This window comes from Herpailurus yagouaroundi, unplaced genomic scaffold (genome assembly GCF_014898765.1).
Source record: "Herpailurus yagouaroundi ecotype Mexico unplaced genomic scaffold, PumYag 198, whole genome shotgun sequence".
Taxonomy (NCBI): Eukaryota; Metazoa; Chordata; class Mammalia; order Carnivora; family Felidae; genus Herpailurus; species Herpailurus yagouaroundi.
Genome location: NW_024412429.1, coordinates 33,064,669 through 33,085,031, shown reverse-complemented (window position 1 = coordinate 33,085,031; position 20,363 = coordinate 33,064,669). Strand labels below are relative to the sequence as shown.

The 20,363-nt window shown below is 36.4% G+C and overlaps 1 protein-coding gene across 1 annotated transcript in view; it reads right to left on the bottom strand.

Annotated features, from left to right (window-relative positions):
• MOXD1 (monooxygenase DBH like 1) overlaps nt 1–20,363 on the bottom strand; it is a 92,735-nt gene that overhangs the window by 48,804 nt on the left and 23,568 nt on the right. The window contains exons 3-4 of the mRNA XM_040449179.1: nt 18,636–18,803; nt 18,416–18,499 (exon numbers count right to left, since the gene is read on the bottom strand). Coding sequence (XP_040305113.1) covers nt 18,416–18,499; nt 18,636–18,803 — 252 coding nt within the window. The remainder of the gene's footprint in view (nt 1–18,415; nt 18,500–18,635; nt 18,804–20,363) is intronic.

Genomic DNA, 20,363 nt, shown 5'->3' with positions numbered 1-20,363 from the left:
AAGTAAAACTGTCTTTATTCTGAAATGGCATGATGATCCCTGCAGCAAATCCAACTGAATTCTAGCAATGCTGCTAGAACTCATAGGTGTGTTTAGCACATTTAAGGGCCAGAAGATCCACACACAAAATTCATTTGTACACATTGGTGACAGATAATCAGAAAATGAAATGTGAAGGTGAATACCATCGAAAATAGCATCAAAATATTAGATATTTAGGAATGAATTTGACAAAAGCTGTATACAAACCCTACGTTAAAAACTAAAAAGACTGCTTAGAGAAATCAAACTAAATATTCATGTCCTAGAGTTAGGCAAAAATGTCTTATAAAGACAAAAGCATAATCATAAAATTTTTAAAATAGACTAGACTTGGCCAAAAGTAAGAACTTCTGTTCTCCAGAAATACTGTTAACCGTGAAAAGACAAACCACAGATTAAGACAAAACATCTGCAAATCAAATATGTGGTAAACAAATTGTATCCAGGATATTAAAGCATACTCAAGGCTCAATAATAAGAAAACAAACATCCAGTCTTAAAAATGGACAAAGATTTGAAGAGGCTTTGTTTAACCGAAGCAAATAGAGGAACGGCAAATAAGCACATGAAAAAGTGCTCAACCTCCTTGGTCAGTAGGGAAATGCAAATTTAAACCACAATGAGATACAACCATTAAAATGACAAAAATTTAAAAGACGGACTATTCCAAGCGACGGTGAATATATGGAGCACCTGAAACTCACTTATTTTTGCTGTGAATGTAAAACAGTGCAACACGGGGGAAAACTGTCTGGGTCTGACAGCCTTTAAAAGTGTTAAACACAGGGGCGCCTGTGTGGCTCAGTGGGTTAAGCGGCTGACTTCAGCTCAGGTCATGATCTCACGGTCCGTGAGTTTGAGCCCCGCATCGGGCTCTGTGCTGACAGCTCAGAGCCTGAAGCCTGTTTCAGATTCTGTGTCTCCCTCTCTCTTACCCTCCCCCGTTGTTCATGCTCTGTCTCTCTCTGTCTCAAAAATAAATAAACGTTAAAAAAAATTAAAAAAAAAAAAGTGTTAAACACATTGCATTGCATACAACCCAATCATTCCACTCCAAGGTATACATCCAAGGGAAAAGAGAGCATGTGTTCATAGAAAAAGTTGTACCCAAATGTTCACGGCAACTTTAATGGTCATAGCTCCAAAATAAAGACACACAAATATCCATCAAGTGAATGGATAAACCAGTTGTGCTATATCCATACAATGGAATGCTATCCAACAATAGAAAGAATGAACTATTATGGAAAACAGTCTTGTATCTGAGTTAGAACTCCTTCTTGGGGCAAGAGTACTGGTGTGCCAGTCTCAAGACCAGGCTTTAAATGGCTTTAGAGTTTCTTCTCTCTCATTTGGAACCTTGCCACCACCATCTGAACAAGTTTAATCTAGACATCTGCAGAACATGCTCCATACTAAAAAGGAGAACCCACTTCTCAGCTGAGGACTCCTAGCCCCACCTACAAACTGCTGACTCCCAACCATATGAGAAAGCCCAGCCACCATTCAAGAACCTGCCTACGCAACCCAAGCTGGTTACAGACATAGGAGTAAGCAAAGCGACAAACAGAAGAACCCCCGGTCGATCTGTAAACTGCAATATGTGTGTATGTATTTAAAGGCTTTGAACGTTGGGTGGTTTGGTGCACAGTAATGGCTGATACAAAATGAATAAAAAATTCTGGTATATTCAGATAATTAAACTCCATAAAAGATGAAAATGAACACATTTTTTTGACACACAAAAGCATGGTAGACTCACACATTCTGCTGAGCAAGAGAAGCCAGACACAAAAGAGTCTAAGGTTCATAAAGTTTAAAACAGGCAAAAGTAACAAGTAGAGATCAAAGTGGGAATAGGGGTTAGGTCCAGAGACAGGTAGTTACCTGGAAGGGATATTGAGGGCCACTTTTGGTGGACTGGTAGTGTTCTATTTCTTGATCTTAATTCTTATTCCATGAGTTAGTTCACCTTATGAAAATCCAATGAGTTGTATACCAGTGTTTTGTGAATTTTTATGTATGTAACTCAATAAAAGAGTTTTTAAAAAATGTTTAGGTTGAACAGGAAATTCACCGAAGAGGAAATATAAATAAAAAGAGCATCAGTCTCACTGGTAGTCTGAGAAAAGCAAGTGAAAACAATCATAAACATCAGTTTTCACCCATCGGTAGACAATAAGTTTAAAAGACGGCAATACTCAGGCTTGCAAGGAAGTGAAGAAATATTCACACATTGCTAGTGTGTAAATTTTAGAAGGTAATCTGACAAATATATTAAATTTTTGAATGCATATAACCTTAACTCAATGCATTTAGAAATCTTTCCTACAGAAATGAAACCGTTAAGGATACATATAAAAGAATATTTACTAAAGCATTGTTTCCAGCAGCAAAAACATTAAATCACCTTGAAAGTGAATCAGCTACATCCGGCTGCCAAAAAAAAATGTGGTTTATACATATTAGGGGATTTCATTATGCAGATATTAAAATAAAGGTGTTATTATGTTTTGAGCTGCACTTCTATGGGTGGCAATTTGAAAAAACAAATTTCAAAGTAATATGGACAGTGATCCTACATTTTTTTTTTTTTAAAAAGAAGGGTGATTAACTCAGTAAAATCCTATATAATTTTGTAAGGGTTTTCTTGAACATAGATTATAGAAGGACCCAAATAAATGTGTTAACATTGGGCACCTCCAAGCTGGATTTTAGAGAAATGGGGACACCACTATTATACACATTTCACCTTTTTTCCTGTTGTAATAAGCATATGTCACATTAAAAATGAAACAATTACACGTTAGATAATACTTTTGTAAATTTCCAGCATTTAATTTTTTTTCTTAATTTTTCTAATGTTTATTTATTTTTTAGAGGGGGAGAGAGAGAGAGAGAGTCCGAGAGGGGGCAAAGAAAGAGGGAGACACAGAATCCGAAGCAGGCTCCAGGCTCCGAGCTGTCAGCACAGAGCTTGACGCAGGGCTCGAACTCACAAGCCGTGAAATCATGACCTGGGCCAAAGTTGGACGCTCAACCGACTGAGCCATCCAGGAGCCCCCAGCATTTAAATTTTTTAAAAAAGAACACCAAGTCACTTAATAAATACAGTTTTCAAATCTTATGTCAAATCAGTGCAGGTAGACACAGGCTTTGTACAAAATGGATTAAAAAAAGGAGAAAAAATGGGCATCCGGGTGGCTCAGTTGGTTAAGCGTCTGACTCTTGATTTAGGCTCAGGTCATGATCTCACAGTTCATTCTGGGGGATTGAGCCCCCACCTCGGGCTCCCTGCTGACAGCAAGGAGCCTGCTTAGGATTCTCTCTCCCTCTCTCTCTCCCCCTGCATGCACACTCATGTGTGCTTTCTCTCTCTCAAAATAAATAAACTCAAAAAACAAAACAAAACAAAACAAAACAAAAGGAGAGAAAAGCCTAAGCGTTCCCTTAACAAATAGTGTACGGTCTTGGGGTGCCTGGGTGGCTCAGTCGGTTGAGCGTCCGATTTCGGCTCAGGTCATGATCTCATGGTTCATGGGTTCGAGCCCTGCATTGGGGTCTGTGCTGACAGCTCAGAGCATGGAGCCTGCTTCGGATTCTGTGTCTCCCTCTCTCTCTGCCCCTCCCCCGTTCATGCCTTATCTTTCTCTGTCAAAAATAAATAAACATTAAAAAAAAAAAAGAAATTAGTGCACAGTATAAACTCCTTAACCTTTCAAACAATGAGGGATAAAAATTTAACAGTTGTGATCTCTTTTCAGGATTATTAGAGGAGCACCTCATATTACATATGAATTTCATATGATTATTAATTCAAGCTGAGGAACACATAAATTATTCCATAAAATATCTTTTAGCAACTTGGAATAAATATGCTTTGAAATAATGTGACTGAACCAACAATCTGTTGGAAAATTTTATTTGCTATATGAGTGGAAAATATTACTCAGTACTGACATTTCCTGTTTATCATTAAAAAAAGAACTGAGCTCGCTAACCTTGCAAATTTAATTCACTTGTAAATCTTACAACCTCTTGCAATAAGACCTTGCCTTACATAACAAATAAAATGTATCTGGCAGGCTTACTCTTAAAAGAACTAAGCTTTATATCTTAAAAGTGAATATAGAAATAAAAAGCAAAGATAGTAAAATAGTGAAATCCAAGATATTAAAAAAAACTAACATACCATACGAAACCCAGTTGGATATAAACAAATCTATTTCAATGCTTTCCCTTTTTAATGTCTCAAAAAAGTCAATGAAATCAAAATGAGTTTCACGACTGCTCTAAATTACTGGATAATTATATCTAAGTAATTTTTAAAGTTTGAAAAAGCTTTAAAAGTTATTTCATTATAGATTATTAAAATGACAGCAGAAAGGGATATATATCTGGCTATATTTTTTTATCTTGAAATTGTTTTCTATTTCATATGTTGAAAAAAAAATAGACAAGTAATAGCAATTTGGAAATTATGACCTAAATTTGAATTCTAGTTTCAATTAATTAACTAGAGGAGACAAGCAGAGTTTTTCCCATAGACTTCACTTTCTGCAACCATGAAATAAAATGTTGCCAAAAGTAAACAGGTTTAGAATGTTAGAGTAAAAAGAAAGTGACCGCAGAATGACAGTATTTCACATCTACCATGCTTCAGATGCTTTATAAAAACATCTTCAGATAATTTTCCCAGCCATCTTCTAAATAGGCAGGATCTCCATTTTGCCAGTGAAGAAACTAAAATTCCGAGTTCTGTTGAAATTACCCAAGTTCACATGAGTGGTAAATGAGCCAGGATTTGAAAACAGCTCTAGGTGACCAGGCAAATAGGCACCTCCAAACTTAGGCTCGTATAAATTAAATGAATTGTACAAGTTCCCACTGCTAGACTACGCGAATGATGTTTTGTAATACTAAGTACACTATGACGTTAAGTAAAACACGATTTTTCCTGAGCCTCAGTTTCCTCATCTGCAAAATGGCATAAATAAAGCAGTGTCTATTACATAATGAGTAATCAACAAATATTTGTTTTCTAAAATTCAATGTTTTTAAAGCACTTTCAGAGTAATCTTGAGAAGACAGGAATTGTTATTTCCATTCTGCATATGCGTATATAGTCTTACCAAGATAAAATGTTAAGGAAAAAGCAAAGGGGCATGTTCAATAACATGGTCCTGATTGTCATAATGTGAAACAATGATGTTCAGTTTCCATCCAAAAGGACCAATTTTGCCTTGAAGTCATGAAGTTAAAACCAGCTATTGTGAAGGACATACTCAATTTTATTCATAAAGATGAGTTTAGAAAGTGGAAAAATTTAATAATTATAAATATCATCATCTAATTTGAAGCCTAGTTTCAATTAGTTAACTGGAAGAGAAAGGCAGTTTTATTCACTAGACTTCATTTTCTGCAAATGAAAAAAAAATGTCTTCAAATGATAAGGGTTATAAAATTTAATGGTTGTGGTCTCTTTTCAGGATTGTGAAAGGCCATTCCCTGAGCATGTCATGTCACATATGAATTTCATATGATTATTAATTCAAGCTGAAGAAGAAAAAAAATTAGTCCATAAAATGTCTTTCAGAATGGTTTTAAAGCAACATTTTTTTTTTTTTAAATCTTGGACCGTAAGTAAATTATCTCTTGAGATCTTCATTAGGCTCATAGTCCAATAAAATGAAAAACTAAATGATATAAACTTTTTCCACGAGGAAGCTCACATACATTACATACATTTAAGTTATTAACAACACGTAACTGACATTGACAATGGGAACAGAGGTCCAACAAACTCAACAGTCAATCACTCTACAGTGACTGCAGCTCTAGGGAAGTCCTCTTCATTTCCATAGGAACTGAAAGGCCATCACTCTCTTCCCAGGAAGAGCCTGCAGCTTTTCTTTCAAGAACTAAATGGTTACAGCACATCGTGCAATTAAGAGGTAGCCTTGATTTCTATTTCGGAGACTATGACGCAACTTGCCAGAGTTTTCACATTAAGTGAAACTGGTAAGTTCATGTCTGGGGATAAAGCCACACAATGGTATCATTCAAGATAAAAATCAGTGACCCCATTTAGGTACTAAAGGCCATGGTCTGCAGTTCCTTTCAGTGTTTCACACTAGGGGCTTTGGTACGATTCAGGCATTCTCCGATCAGAAAATGCAGTTACCCCGACAACAAGTAACTGGAGATATTCTGCATTCTAATCTGACACAACTCTAGGATGGATTTCAATGTTAGGCAGCAGCTGCGAGCTGGCTGTAGCACAGGCAGATGTTGGTTTCAGCATCCTGTGTTCTCTACCACACGTGGGACCAGATGGAGCTTCCGCACAGACAAATGTGTAATACTTGGGAATTCTAACGTTGAAGCAAGAGTCTTACTTTTGAGCCAATGAATGCTGCTTTCTGCAAACCTAAAAGTCATGTTTTGAGGCTAAACTAGCAAAAGTGCTCATACATGTTTATTTAAAAAAATATACTGTCTTCTTCGGGGAGAAGTATACAAACAGGAAACTTACCGACAATGCGCAAGTTACTTAACTTCTCTGGGCTTCAGTGTCTTCCTCTGTAAAACGAGGATATTAATACTACCTACTTCCTAGTTTTTTCCTGATGATTAGTGATCCACAAAATGGACAATGCTCTCAGTTTTATCACGTGCTTAAGCATGGGAACAGAGTTTGTGTCCTAGGCATCCTCACCACACATCCCTACTTCCCTAAGATCCATTTAGTTGTACTTTCCCCAAATTGTTCTCTCCATATGGCTTGAGATGGTGCTCAGACCTTCACTCCTTTCTTCTGCCTATACTATGTACTTTGACACCAACGTTCACTTTCCACCGTTCGGGTTTCTCGGTTATTCAGATGTGCATGTCTTCTCCCCATCTAAACTGGGAGGTCCTTGGGGTGAAAGACTATGTCTTATATTGCCTTCTATCTGACAAAAGACATAGTACGGGGGCACCTGTGTGGTTCAGTCAGTTAAGCCTCCAACTCTTGTTTTCGGCTCAGGTCATGATCTCACGATCCATGGGATCGAGCCCAGCACCCAGCTCTGGGCTGACAGCACACAGCCTTCTTGGGTTCTCTCTCTCTCTCTCACTGTCCCTCTTCTGCTCGCTTGCTCTCAAAATAAATAAATAAACATTAAAAAAAAAAGACTTAGCTGAGGCAACATATCATCTGGGAAATGTTTCTTCAAAAAAAAAAAAAAAAAAAAAGACATAGTACTGAGTGCTGTCCAAAGCAGGCGCTCATTAGACACTCTGATTCTTCTTTGCAATTGGGAGGGTAGTGCAAAGGGATGTCTCCAGCTGATTATGATACATAATATATTAAATACACTGATTTCTGAAACATACCACAGAAGGCCTCTCCTATATTCTCAGACTTCCTCATGCCAAGCTAAAGCCTGAGAGGCACTAGGCAGCATTTACATAATCATTAACAGTTATTTACATGGTCTTGCCCTTACTTAATATTTAAAGTCCCACATAGACCAATTCTGTGAGATTTCAGCGATAAACAGATCGCTCTTTATTGGTAATGGAATGCATTTAGAGTCAGCAAGGTCGCCTTCAGTATACAGTTTCTAAAATGAAGCCATTACACTATAAACATTAATGTATAGAGTTTACTTCGATGTATATATTTCACTAGGTCATAAATCTTCTCCCTTCATAGAAGAAAGTATCCCTTATATCTGAATTAGTTCATGTTGAAATTTTATAATGAAAGTCAGCTGTGGTTCCAGGAAACAGCTGGTGTTTTTGCCTCTCTGCTTCCATGAAGAAATATGCAATGCATCAAGGAATGACTTATCTCATAAACTTCTTAAATTTTTTTCATATGCAGACAGCTAGCAGTGTATTTTGATAGGAGATGCTCGGTGTGAGTTCAGTTTTTACAATATTTGTTGAATAAAACAGCATATTACTATAAAAATGAGTATTGATGCTACTTAACATGAAGAACCTTTTACTAGGTGCTAGAAAATATAACCTAAAAACAGTCTTTCCCAATCTGCTGGGAAGTTTTAATAAACATAAAACAATGATTCTCGCTCAAGGAGCTTGTATCAAGATCACTTGGGGACCTTTCCAAAGGACAGCAACCACCACCACCAACATAAGGGGCTCCATCCCTAAAGATTCTATCAAGATGATTCATCCCAGGTTATGAATCAAGAAAAGTACAGTGATTCACGGAAGCAAGATTCAACCATAATGTTTTTGATACATGAGAGTAAATTTTTCTTTATAAAACAGATACATTATTAAGCTTTTTGTATACTCTAAATTTTTAAATTTTTAAAAAAATTTTTAATGTTTGTTTTTGAGAGAGAGAGAGACAGAGACAGAGAGACAGAGAGACAGAGAGAGAGAGAGGGAGGGGGACACAGAATCCGAATCAGGCTCCAGGCTCTGAGCTGTCAGCACAGAGCCCGACAGGGTTTGAACCCACAGGCTGTGAGACCATGACCCGAGCTGAAGTCAGACACTCAACCGACTAAGTCACCCAGGCGCCCCTAATCTAAATTTTTGATATAGAAATACATTCATTTGGGAGCGCCTGGGTGGCTCAGTCGGTTAAGTGCCCAACTTTGGCTCAGGTCATGGTCTCGTGCTCCAAGAGTTTGAGCCCTGCATTGGGCCTCTCTGCCCCTGTCCTGCTCACACTCTGTCTTTCTCTCTCTCAAAAATAAATAAACATTTAAAAAAAATAAAGCAAAAATAAAACATTCATTTTAAATGCTCCAAGAGAAGCATGATATTAAAGAACACATCTATGCAGTCCTTTATAACTTGATTAGGACTATATAAAACTAACCTTTGATTTATGAGTTTTATAAACTCAAATAGTAGATATCTCATTTATTTAAAGTGAGATCCTACCACATACATAACCTTTTTCTGCTAATTACTAGAAGTCCCCTTCATAAAAAAAGTCATTGTTGCAATCAAAAAGGAAATAATGGACGTCATCCTGTTTTGATAAATATATAATTTTTTACATTGAAAACAGACACCAAAATAAAATTGGCATATTATATCCTGTGGGATCACACACACAAATTATCATTTCTTTCATGACATTTTAGGACAACCTTTTATCACAGTTTATCTTATAAATTTTACACATATATCAAATTTATAGGTTTGTTGTATAAATTTCTGTTTTTCTTAATTCCAATATTTGACTAAAGTCATAGAATTTAAGAGCTAACAAGACTACTTAGAACAACCTCTCAGTTACACAGATTTACAGTCTTTGAATTGTTATTAATCTGAATGAATCTCTGGAACGGCTGTGGTGTGGCCACATTAACTTTCGGCTGAGCGAGGGCTAGTGTAGGATGAAAACCGTGCTCTCAGCTGGTTCATAGGCCACACTGAGATGCCAGTACTTCTGGCTCTTTCTCCAACAATGGAGCTCTTCTTGTTTTTAGGGTACTTTTCTCTGGGTATTTTGCCATAAAGTGAACTTCCAAATTAAAATGTTAGTACTTCAGGGCACCTGGGGGGCTTAGTTGGTTGAGCATCTGACTCTTGATTTTGGCTCAGGTTATGATCTCATGGTTCGTGAGACTGAACCCCAAATCGGGCTCTGCACTGACAGTGTGGAGCCTACTTGGGATTCTCTCTCTGTCCCTTGCTCTCTGCCCTTCCACTGCTCTCTCTCTCTCTCCCCCTCAAAATAAAAATAAACTTTAAAAAACAAATAAAATGTTAATATTTCTTTCCACAAGTCCCTTTTTATAGACAGTTATAGTGAAGGGGGATAAAATAGGTCATTACCATTATTTTCACTTAACTCCAAAAAGGACTGTAACTGCTCAGACAGGAGGCTATGGTCTTCTTCTCAATGATCCTTAGGCTACAAGATGTGTCCCATAAGATTAGCAGGCCACTCTTTTCAGTGAAATTATTTCCAGTTCCTACCTCCCTAACATCATCTGTGAGATTTAACACTGTGCGCCTTTTTATAGCATGTGCATAATCGTTCACCTAATCATTTTAACTCGTCTTATTTAAATAACTTCCTAAATCACAAATGACATTTTATATGTGGCATTTTCTGTTAAGGAGCATTTCCAAACCCCACGTGTGAAAAGAGCAGAGTTCTGTGTGCTCAAAATGCTGCCCAAGTAGGTCTGAATCAATTCCCAGGATCTTTGAACTGGTATCTCTGGCAGGTTCTGATGGGATTATTCACATAGCCCTCGGCCTATGCACCAATCCTGTAAGGATTCAAAAGCAGCCTTGGCTCTGAGAAAGTGACCCAAAGGCCCTGTGGCCGGATATAAGCTATCCGACATCTCTCACCCAAATTATTTGTCACTGCAACATATACCAGCTAGAAGGCTTGGGCTAGTAGAATTGCATGGAGAAAGGTCCACTACTTTTGCTAGGAAGATCTGTGCTCAGTCTTCGCTCTGTGTCACAGAATTTGTGTATAGGGTTAAGCAAGTTACTTATGCAAGCTATGCCTCAGTGGGTTCATCTGGAAAGTGGTGGTAATTCAACTTGCCTTGTGGGAGGCTGTGAACATCTAACAAGAGAAGCTATTTAAAGTAGTAAGAAACAGATAAACATATTACCTGCATATCTCCCTGCATTTAAGTAAAAGTCATTCCTATCTTAATATTCCCATACTTCTTCTGAAACCTACTTTGCCATCAACACCTAGAATCCAACATAAATATCTTAGTATGAAGTTAGTGCTTTTGATAAAAATGCTGCTCATAAATGATTTACCAACTTTTATGGCCAATAATTATCAATAAATGTGCTAATGCTTTTCAATTTTGTCATCCAATGTTTTAGACTACTTTAAAAAGATGTCCTAGACTGAGATTAGAGTTGGGCAATAGAAGAGTAATAAAGAAAAATAAATATCTCTTTCTGTCTGTCTGTTGAAAATGGTATTATTTAAGACCAACTTAAGGAAGGCTAATGGGTGACCTAAGAATGTGAAAGAATATTTCCCAGAGGATAGTCACCAGCTGGCTTTTATCCTTACTCAGACAAGAACAGGAGGAAACTAGGTTAAATTTCATTTGGGTTAGAATAATGAGAGCAAGCTATGAAATCTAATTCCCAGGGAATCTTTTCTTCAAAATAAAATAAAAACTGACTTCCTACTGTGGTTTCAGTGCAGCCCTGATAAGTATGAGAAAATAGTGGATGAAGTTTGAGTCGTCTGTCTCTATAATCCCCATCAAGAGAAAAAAACGAAAAATTATGACCCCTTTACGCAACAGGTGTTTTCACTGGTACTCATTACATCTTCACTGGAAATCATTTTTCCTGCTTTACGAGTAAAGCTATAAACTCTGAGAGTTGAGTTTGCCCAAGGTCATCAAGCTAATGAAAAGCAGAGTTGGAATACAATCCCTATCTATCTCCAGAGCCCATACTATGCGCTATACCAACCGGTCAGCCTTGCTTGCCTTGGCACTCTTAGGTCCTATCCTTATTTAAAATTTACATTCTGTCCAAGATTCCGATTTAGATTTGGATTTAGATTTAGATTTAGATTTAGATTTGGATTTGGATTTGGATTTAGATTTATTTCTCTTTCTTTCTTCCTTTCCTTTCTTTACTTTTTCTTCCCTTCCCTTTTTTTCTTTCTTCCTTGTCCTCTTTCTTTCTCTTTCTTTCCTTCTTTCTTCCCTTTCTTTCTTTCTTTGTTTCTTTCTTTCTTCCTTTTTTTCCCTTCTTTCCTTACTTATCTATTTACTTATTTATTTACTTATTTATTTGTTAACTTAGATTTATTTCATTTAGATTATTTTCCAAGATTTGGAGGTATCTGAAATCCAATGTAAATTGGAAATATAGCCGGTATTTATGAGCTACCTAATATATGCCAAACATATAAGAACTCTATGGATATTATTTCATTTGATGATGGCAGTTACCATTTGAGACAAGTACTATTATTATCCCCTTTACAGATGGAAATCTAGGCTTCAAAATACATGCTAGAGGAGCCCAGGTCCAAGGGATTAAAGAAAGGGGCTTTTAAACCTCAAGGGAAATCGTGGCGTCCTAAGCATTTTTACCCAGGTACGCCTAGGGACAGTAAGAAGCAAGCGTATCAGGAATTCAGACCACAGGGCATCCAAACCCCAGCACATATTTCACTTTTAGTTTTAGCAAGTCATAGATATTTAGAAGTAAAAAGAGCCATTTGGAATCATCGGGCCCAATCCCTTTATCTTACAGACAAGGAATCTGAGGACCAGGGTGAGGTTAAGTACTTTCTCTAGGGTCAGAAAGCTAATTAGTGACAGAGTTAGCAATAAATCACTTCCATGAAAAAGCATGCTTTCAAAGTGAATTCAATTACCTTGTACTCTCAAGTGGCTATTAAGAACACCCAAGTAGTTAGACAATCTCCAATGTTTCTGTGAAGTAGATGTAACTCAAGAAGATCGAGAAAGAACTTTGCAACACTGAACATTCTAAGTCAGCAAGCTTTAAAAATGTGCTAATTTGAATCAACTTATCATTGACAGGAGCAGTGCTCTATTCACTTTTTTTTTTCTGTACAAAGTTATAATTTCAGCCGCAGTAAATGGCCAAGTATTCTTCATCTCTTGGATAAAAGATACATATAAACTTTCAGATCCACTGATACATGTATATATATTACATATAATATATATAATTATGTTAATAATTACAAACTCTAGATGACAAATTCCCAAAGAAAAGGATGATTCTTATGATTTTACACCATAATTTTTCTACAAGATAAAGAATTATCCATTTTGTCAATGGGTGACAAAATCCACAGGTGCCAGTAGTAATGCATTGGTATTAAGAATTTAATAACCAAATATAGTGCTGCCACGTATTTAAAACGAATGCAAAGTACTTTCACAAAAAGCATACTTTGAAAGTTAATTTCTTTCAACATACTAAATAGATCTAGCTAAATATCCAAGATTTGCCTTTGTGAAATATGGTTGAATTGGTAAAATAAATAAATAAATAAATAAATAAATAAATAAATAAAAGGGAACATTGGTCAGCCAAAAACGTTCCAAAGAATTGTAATGTAAATGAGTGAAAATACAACTATTTGGTTAATAGTCAATAGCAAACACCTGTTAGTCTGCCACCTAACAGAGGGAAACTGAAGGTGAAGGCATGAAAAAAAATGAGAACGAAAGCATAGAGTCTGTGGAAATGCATCCTGATGAGAAACCAATTCTATCAGGGAAGAAAAAAAATCACATCAGTGAAAATATATTTTGAAATATGATTTCAAGGGAGAAAATGGAAGACGATATACTGACAAAGAGGAGAGCATTCCAATAGTCAAATCATGTAGCTTGACAGGGAAAATTCTTACAATTTACTAAATTTAACCTGGAAATCTTACACATTTTCAGAAATAGAAGTCCTCTATCACACTTGACATTTCAGAATATGTTAATGCTAAAGTTTCCCATGTGATGGTGTTCTTATATTAAGAAGAAGAAAGAAGAGGAGGAGACGAGGAGGAAGAAGGAGGAGGAGGAGAGAGGAAGAGGAAGAAAGAAAAAGAGGAACAGAACAAGAAATAAACACAATAGGGAAACTGACCGGCAATGTTGATTTAACATAGTGCATAAACCCAAATGTTCATATTACGTGTCTAGGATAGGAAAATCAAAGTTTTGAAGGACTATTTCATGGCTATACAGTACTCTGGCTTCAAGAACATTTCATGGTCATTCAATATCAATTATCCTTAGATTTTCTTGTCCTAGGAAACATTCCCCCAAATTAAATCATTCAGATTTATGAGTGCCACCAATGGAAAGAAACAGCAGCATCTAATATCAAGTCAAGAAAGATGTTCTGTTCAGTAGCAAGTGACAGCACAGTATCTCATTCTATTGATGAATAGAATAGAATAGAATAGAATAGAATAGAATAGAATAGAATAGAATAGAATAGAATAATGATAGTGTTTTGTTTATCTCCACTTCACATTTCTACACAGGAGAAAGTTTTCACGGTGGCCTGCCTACATGAAGAGTGAGAATCTAGGTTTTATTTGGAATTCTGACTCTCTAGAAGGGATTGGCAGGCTTGGGATCCCTCAGCAACCCAGAAACCTAATAAGATGATCAATAGATGAGCAGTTGTGTTTATTGCTAGTGATCTACATAATTTTATTTACTTTATTTAAAACTATGTGCCAGGCATTGTTCTAATTACATGTTAAACTCCTTTGATTCACTTAATAGTTGTAACAACACTATTAGTTGAGGACTATTATGCCCATTTTCCAGGCGAGAAAACTGAGGCACAAGGAAGTAAATAATTTGTCTGAGGTCACACAACAAGTAAAGGTAATCCTCTCTTAAAACTCAGCAATGGTCAACCTTTCAGCATGATGCTCTTTGCTTTTCTGGGTCTCTTTACTAAACAGCAGTTTTCAATGAAAAGTCATTCAGACAACAACATTGAAAATAAATGGCCTGATAATAATAGTTGGGTTTGTTAAGAGTTTTCTATGTGTCAGACATTGTGCTAAGTGGTAATACAATTTTATTAACTACTATTTAACCTTTAGTCTAAACAATTCCATAAGGAAGTTACCATGCAAATTTAAATGATAAAATTGACATGTGAGTGACAAATAACTCACCCATGGTTAAATGCCTGATGATGGAAAGCAAGGATCCAAATCTGGCCCATCAGAGTGCAGAACCCACCTATGCTACCATGAGGCTCACTGTCTCCCTATTAGAAAGGTGGGCCTTTAAGGCAAGATGGAGATGGGATGGTGAGTCAGCTTGGATGTTTTTCTTGTCTAACCCTAACCCTAACATAATAGGCAGTCAGCAATTATTTATTAAATCAAATAAGATAGATCATGCTTAAACAGATGAGTTAGGAGTTTAGTTTATCTATGAGGAGAATTCTCTGACAATAAAAGCTACACACACATACACACACACACACACACACACACACACACACACACACACGGGTGTGTTATACCAGTTGATAACCTCAGCTTCTGGCAGAGTATATCCAATTGTCACCATCAGGTGATAATGATGTTACTATTGACTACAGAGAGCGGAAAGAACCACTTTCTCTAAAAAATTTTAAATTTAGGGTAAAGCTATGTATTTGGCAAAGCTTAAATAGGGTCATGTTTAAATATGGAGATATGGGCTGGACAGTGGGTCTCGAGAGTGAGAGACACAGAGGTGATCTCATATGAGGAGTGTGGTTTCGATATAAATTACCAAGAGCTTTCTTTTTCATAATTTCCATTTCTGTCTTCTAGTGTGGCATGCTGTCATCTGACAATACCAATATTTTGAAATCACAATTTTAAACATTTTTCACAAAAACCAAAATACAAATCAATAAATGTGAAATCCAACTGAACTGAACCCCCAATAATTTTTATCATAATCCCATTATTCCTGTGGATGAAATTATTTGCCTTTATTAGTTTATAATTTTAGAAATTATTTACCTTATTATTTCATATTTTTGGTAGTAAATGCTTTGGATCATTATATGATTAATATTTAAATTAAGTATAATTAATATGTTTAAGTTTACTCATTCACATTAAACATATTCACACACAGCCACTGATATATTTCATTTATCTGCTTAGTTTTATAGTTATTACAACTACAAAATGTATGTTGGGCAGCACTAGTAACATTTAATTGCAATTACACACTTTTCTTTGTTTGAAATGAGAGTCCAGACAACAAAATAGATTTCTCGCCATATTACTATTATCAATGTTCTTAAAACTTGCTGCAAACGACACATAATATAATACAATATAAAAGCAATGTTCTTTTTTCTGAGAAAGTACTTTTTGGTTTTTGTCTCAGAGAAGGACTGAGGCTTTTTGATACAGTGACTCGCGGGACATAAAACACAGAATAAAGATAGGCACCTAGCTGATGGCTCTTCAAAACAGGCGTTTTTGATTCTATGGAAAGAAGATACATTTGTCTTAAATTACTAGAAATCATCTCTGCTAAGGAAAAGAGAATGGGAATTAGGTAATTTCTTAAGGTAAGTTTTAGATCTATGAATTCTACCCTAGAAATGAATTGACCTTTTATTATAAACTGGCATGAGTTGCAAACGAAAACTGTTTTTTAAAACCTGTCTCAAAACGTATACAACCTGAATTTTTTTACAACATAGATATTTTGAATTTATTTTCCAAGTAGAGCTTCCTCTTCTCTCTTTTAAGATTTCATTTTGAAGTAATCTCTACATCCAACATGGGGCTCGAACTCACAACCCCAAGATCAAGAGTCACCACATGCTCCTCCGACTGGGCCAGCCAGTCTATTTAGGCTCATTTTTTTTTGCAAAATGTTCCATAGTACTTGACGACCTTTAGGATATTTTAGGATTTAACAACAAGCTCAGGAATCTATTCTGTAAGTGGTATTCTTAAGTAATAATAGAATTTTAAATGCCAGCCACCAACCCTCTGCTCCTGAAGCAACCAAATTTTGTATAACCACCCCCTCCTCTCTGACTTGCAGCCTGTACCCCAAACCCCCTCTTGCTAGGAGTAAAGAATTTCCATCGTCCTACAGAACTCCAAATATTCAAATACATGCCCACATATCTGAGTATTACTCTAAAAGCATGTGCCGGGAAAGCTAGCTAAGAATTCTCAGATGGGATACCAGGTAAATGTCCTACGTACAGAGTTAGAACATATACTGACCTCCCTTAAGAGCAAATACTTTTATTTCATTCGACTTAATTATTAGCATTAATAATAAGAAAAAAATGCATTAATGTAAGTAGTTAAGGGCTTTATATCCTATCCGTTAACATTTGCTGAAAAATGAATCCAGGACCCATTTTGTGAAACATGGCCTTTTATTTCTGAACCTGTAGTTTTACATTTGTCCCTTAAGCCGAGTTCCCACTAAATTTGCTGCGAATGACACACAGTATTATATGGCACATAGTCTATATAAATATAACATCCTCTTTTCTGAGAAAGGCTTTTCATTAGCATAAGGGAAGGCCTTAGGCACTGGTATTAAGGCACATGCAAGAAACAGCAAATAACGTTGCACAGAGGTAAATGGCTTATCCAAAGTCTCATGGTTGGTAAATCTTCTGATTGCAAAAATATTCTACAAGTATTTAGGACTACTTAGTAATTCAAAAAACATTCCCTTCCCCTGCTCTTCTTGCCTCTGTAAGTAGTGATGAATCATATCCGTAAGCAAAAGGCAGCTCTGTGCCACTAGACAAATATATTAGAAACTGACAAATCTAAGTCACTTTACAGAATGTACTCAGTGTTTCCAACTCTGCCAAGAGGTTTTGAGGTTAAGAGGGGAAGTGTTATGGTGACCACCCTCTGCAGACGAAGAAACCAGGGCATTATCCCAGAGCAACTTACCTGAGAGCACGCAGTGAGCTAAAGAGACGACCTGCGAGTCAAACCCATGCATTTCCCTCTCGATTCTAGAATCCACACGTTTTCTCCTTTCTCACATCCACACTGCTTTGTTACAGAGTCCGAGGACTGACAAAAAGCTGATGATGTCTAGCCTTCTGAACGTTTAGAGTATTTGTATGCATGATTTAATTCGATCTTATTCTTTCCTGTGTCAAGGACACTTCTCCTACCTTCTTACTATAGTTTCCTGGAGAGTATGGATTATACATTCAGCCTCTGTGTAACTACCAAGCAGTAACCTAGCACAGAACCAAGGACATGGAATTCTTTGAAAATACGTGTTTCTCCACTAGCTAGATACAAAAGTTTTGGGAAGCTGTTCCCGATGGAGGTGGGAGGGAGTTAGGTGCCACAGGCAAATTCTGTAATTTTTAATTTTGTAGGAATCCACCAATTTTCCTTTTTTCTTATTTTCAAAAAATCACTGTAAAAATAGATTTTTTTTTTACAATATCCAATGTTTACAATGAAACAAGCCATTCTCAAACAATCTTGGTGGGGAATATAATGTTCCTGTATATAGTTTATCAATATGCAAATACATTATTTAAATTGCAAGTCCAGCAATTCCAACTGCACACAATGTTGCCTAGGAAATAGGTAGCACTATTCAAATGCATCTTTAACTTTTACCTTAAAATGTAAAATTAGGAGCCAAAAGCCAAAATCCTAGCTACAATCCAAGATTTCCCTCTAAATTCAGTAACTCGTAAGACAGGGTGTGAGTCAGAGAAGCCAGTTACTTTGCTCTTGAAATAACTTTCATACAATTGAAAATCATTTCTATTTTTTAAATCATTTTCATTTTAACAACAATTTCTCCTCCATTTGTACAAATTAAATTTAGCCTGTGAGTGAGTCACATACCTTTATTACATGATGCTTTTCCTGGAACACAGGAATTTTAAACATTTGGCACCAGTAGGTCGTACCTTTGTTTGGGATGGGGACCTGTCTTAATAAAAAGGGGAGGGGGACACAAAGTCACATTCTCTTGACACACTATTAAACACAAAAGTGTAAATAAAAACTCTTACACGCTTTCCATAAACCCACCCCTCCAATCATAAAACCTGAAAAAACTTACGTCCTGATTTACCAGGTCAAAGTATGGTATGGCTGTAGACAACACGCTGGTTTTCTCAGGATTCAACAGCCGCAGACTCTTGGTGCCACGATTGGAGTCGTGGTACTTGGGGCCGGCTTCTCCCACATCTTCATGGTGGTAAGCCCAGATCACTCTCACTGTGCTCTCCTAGTGGGCAGACATGGGCACCATTATGTCTCATGAGAGCAGGTCCCTTACCACTGAGCTGAGTTTAAGGAATTCTAATTTAAAGCAGGATGCAGACGTGAAAAAAAAGAGAATAATGACATTGGGAGCTCTCAACATGGTCTCTAGCATTAATTGTGTCAATTTGATTCAATCATTAAGTGTCCAGATAGGTGAGTTTCTTTTTGGAAGAAACGGTATCTCTTAGCACGCAAGATTATGGCTTCCAAGGCAGAGTGAAAGGCAACTGACTCAGAGGTTATGCTTCCGTGCACATGGCGACGGTAAATCGTCGTCACGCCAGGTCTGCACACCAGCAACTAGTAGTCGCCAAGCAAATATTCTTGTTAAGAAGCAAGGATTCTGGAAAACTAAAGTCACCTTCCAGGTTAGCACCTTTACATTCACTATAGATTTTCCCCAGAACTGGCCCCGTCACATGTACGAATTGACAGAAAGTGCAAACACAGGAGGAATTTCTGATTCTGGGTTTATTATCCTAGAATCTAGCGTTAGGCATTTTATGAATCCTGGGAATTTCCAAGGGACTAGGGTATCCCAACAAGGGAAAGTACTGTCAGGTGAAATTGGTTTCCATTTAGCAAACAGGAGAGATTGCCTGAGGGGTGGTGGGCCAGGGGGAGGGCTTGGTGAGGTATGAAGAAATTGTTCAGTCCTCCCACAGAAAAAGGTGTCTTTGCCAGATCTCTGTAATAAGAACTTTGAAAATAAATAATAAAGCAAAAGCTATTTATTTTAAAAGCTATATTCTTTCTTAATAAGTCAAATGACTATAATTATTTTTCCCATTAAAGTATAATTGCACGGTATATTACATAAAAAGTGATCCACGTTTTTGCATGTGTTTTTCTTCTTCTTTTATTCTTTATGCTGAATGTTAATCAAAACTGGCTTCATATTTTTACATTCCCATTTTTAAAGCTTTGATTTATCAAATAAAAAAGATAATTTGATTGATCTATACAAAATGAAACTGATCCAAGGAATTCATGGAAATTTCCAAAGTACCACATGAATTATATGCTGTCTAAATATTTAATTTGCATATGCATAAAGATATTAATTTTTGAATGAAATCTGACAATAAGAAATCTTGTGTCGGGAGGCAATTTTAATCAGTCTACTATTCATCTTGATTTTAGAAATTTACAAAAATAAATCACTCACAAATCAGATGAATTATACCCTAAAATTCAGTATCATAATTCCCTCTTGTGTAATACATTTTTTCCAACCTTTATCTGTTGTATAGTCTCAAACTTTATGGAGAAAAAACTAGAAATCTTACAGATAAAATCATACCCACTTTAAATGGCCCTTCAAAATGTTAGATTCACACAAAAATTGCCTTTATTGAAATGCATAGTCTTAGATTTTCTGTGGCTTCTAAAAAGAATTCTAAGATATTCCAAAACAGACTGTGTGACTTTGTTTTCAAAGGTTATTTTTAAATATTTGTTCCTTGTATTCTATAAAGTCTTTCACCACTGTAAACACACGTACAATTTATTCCTGTGGCAT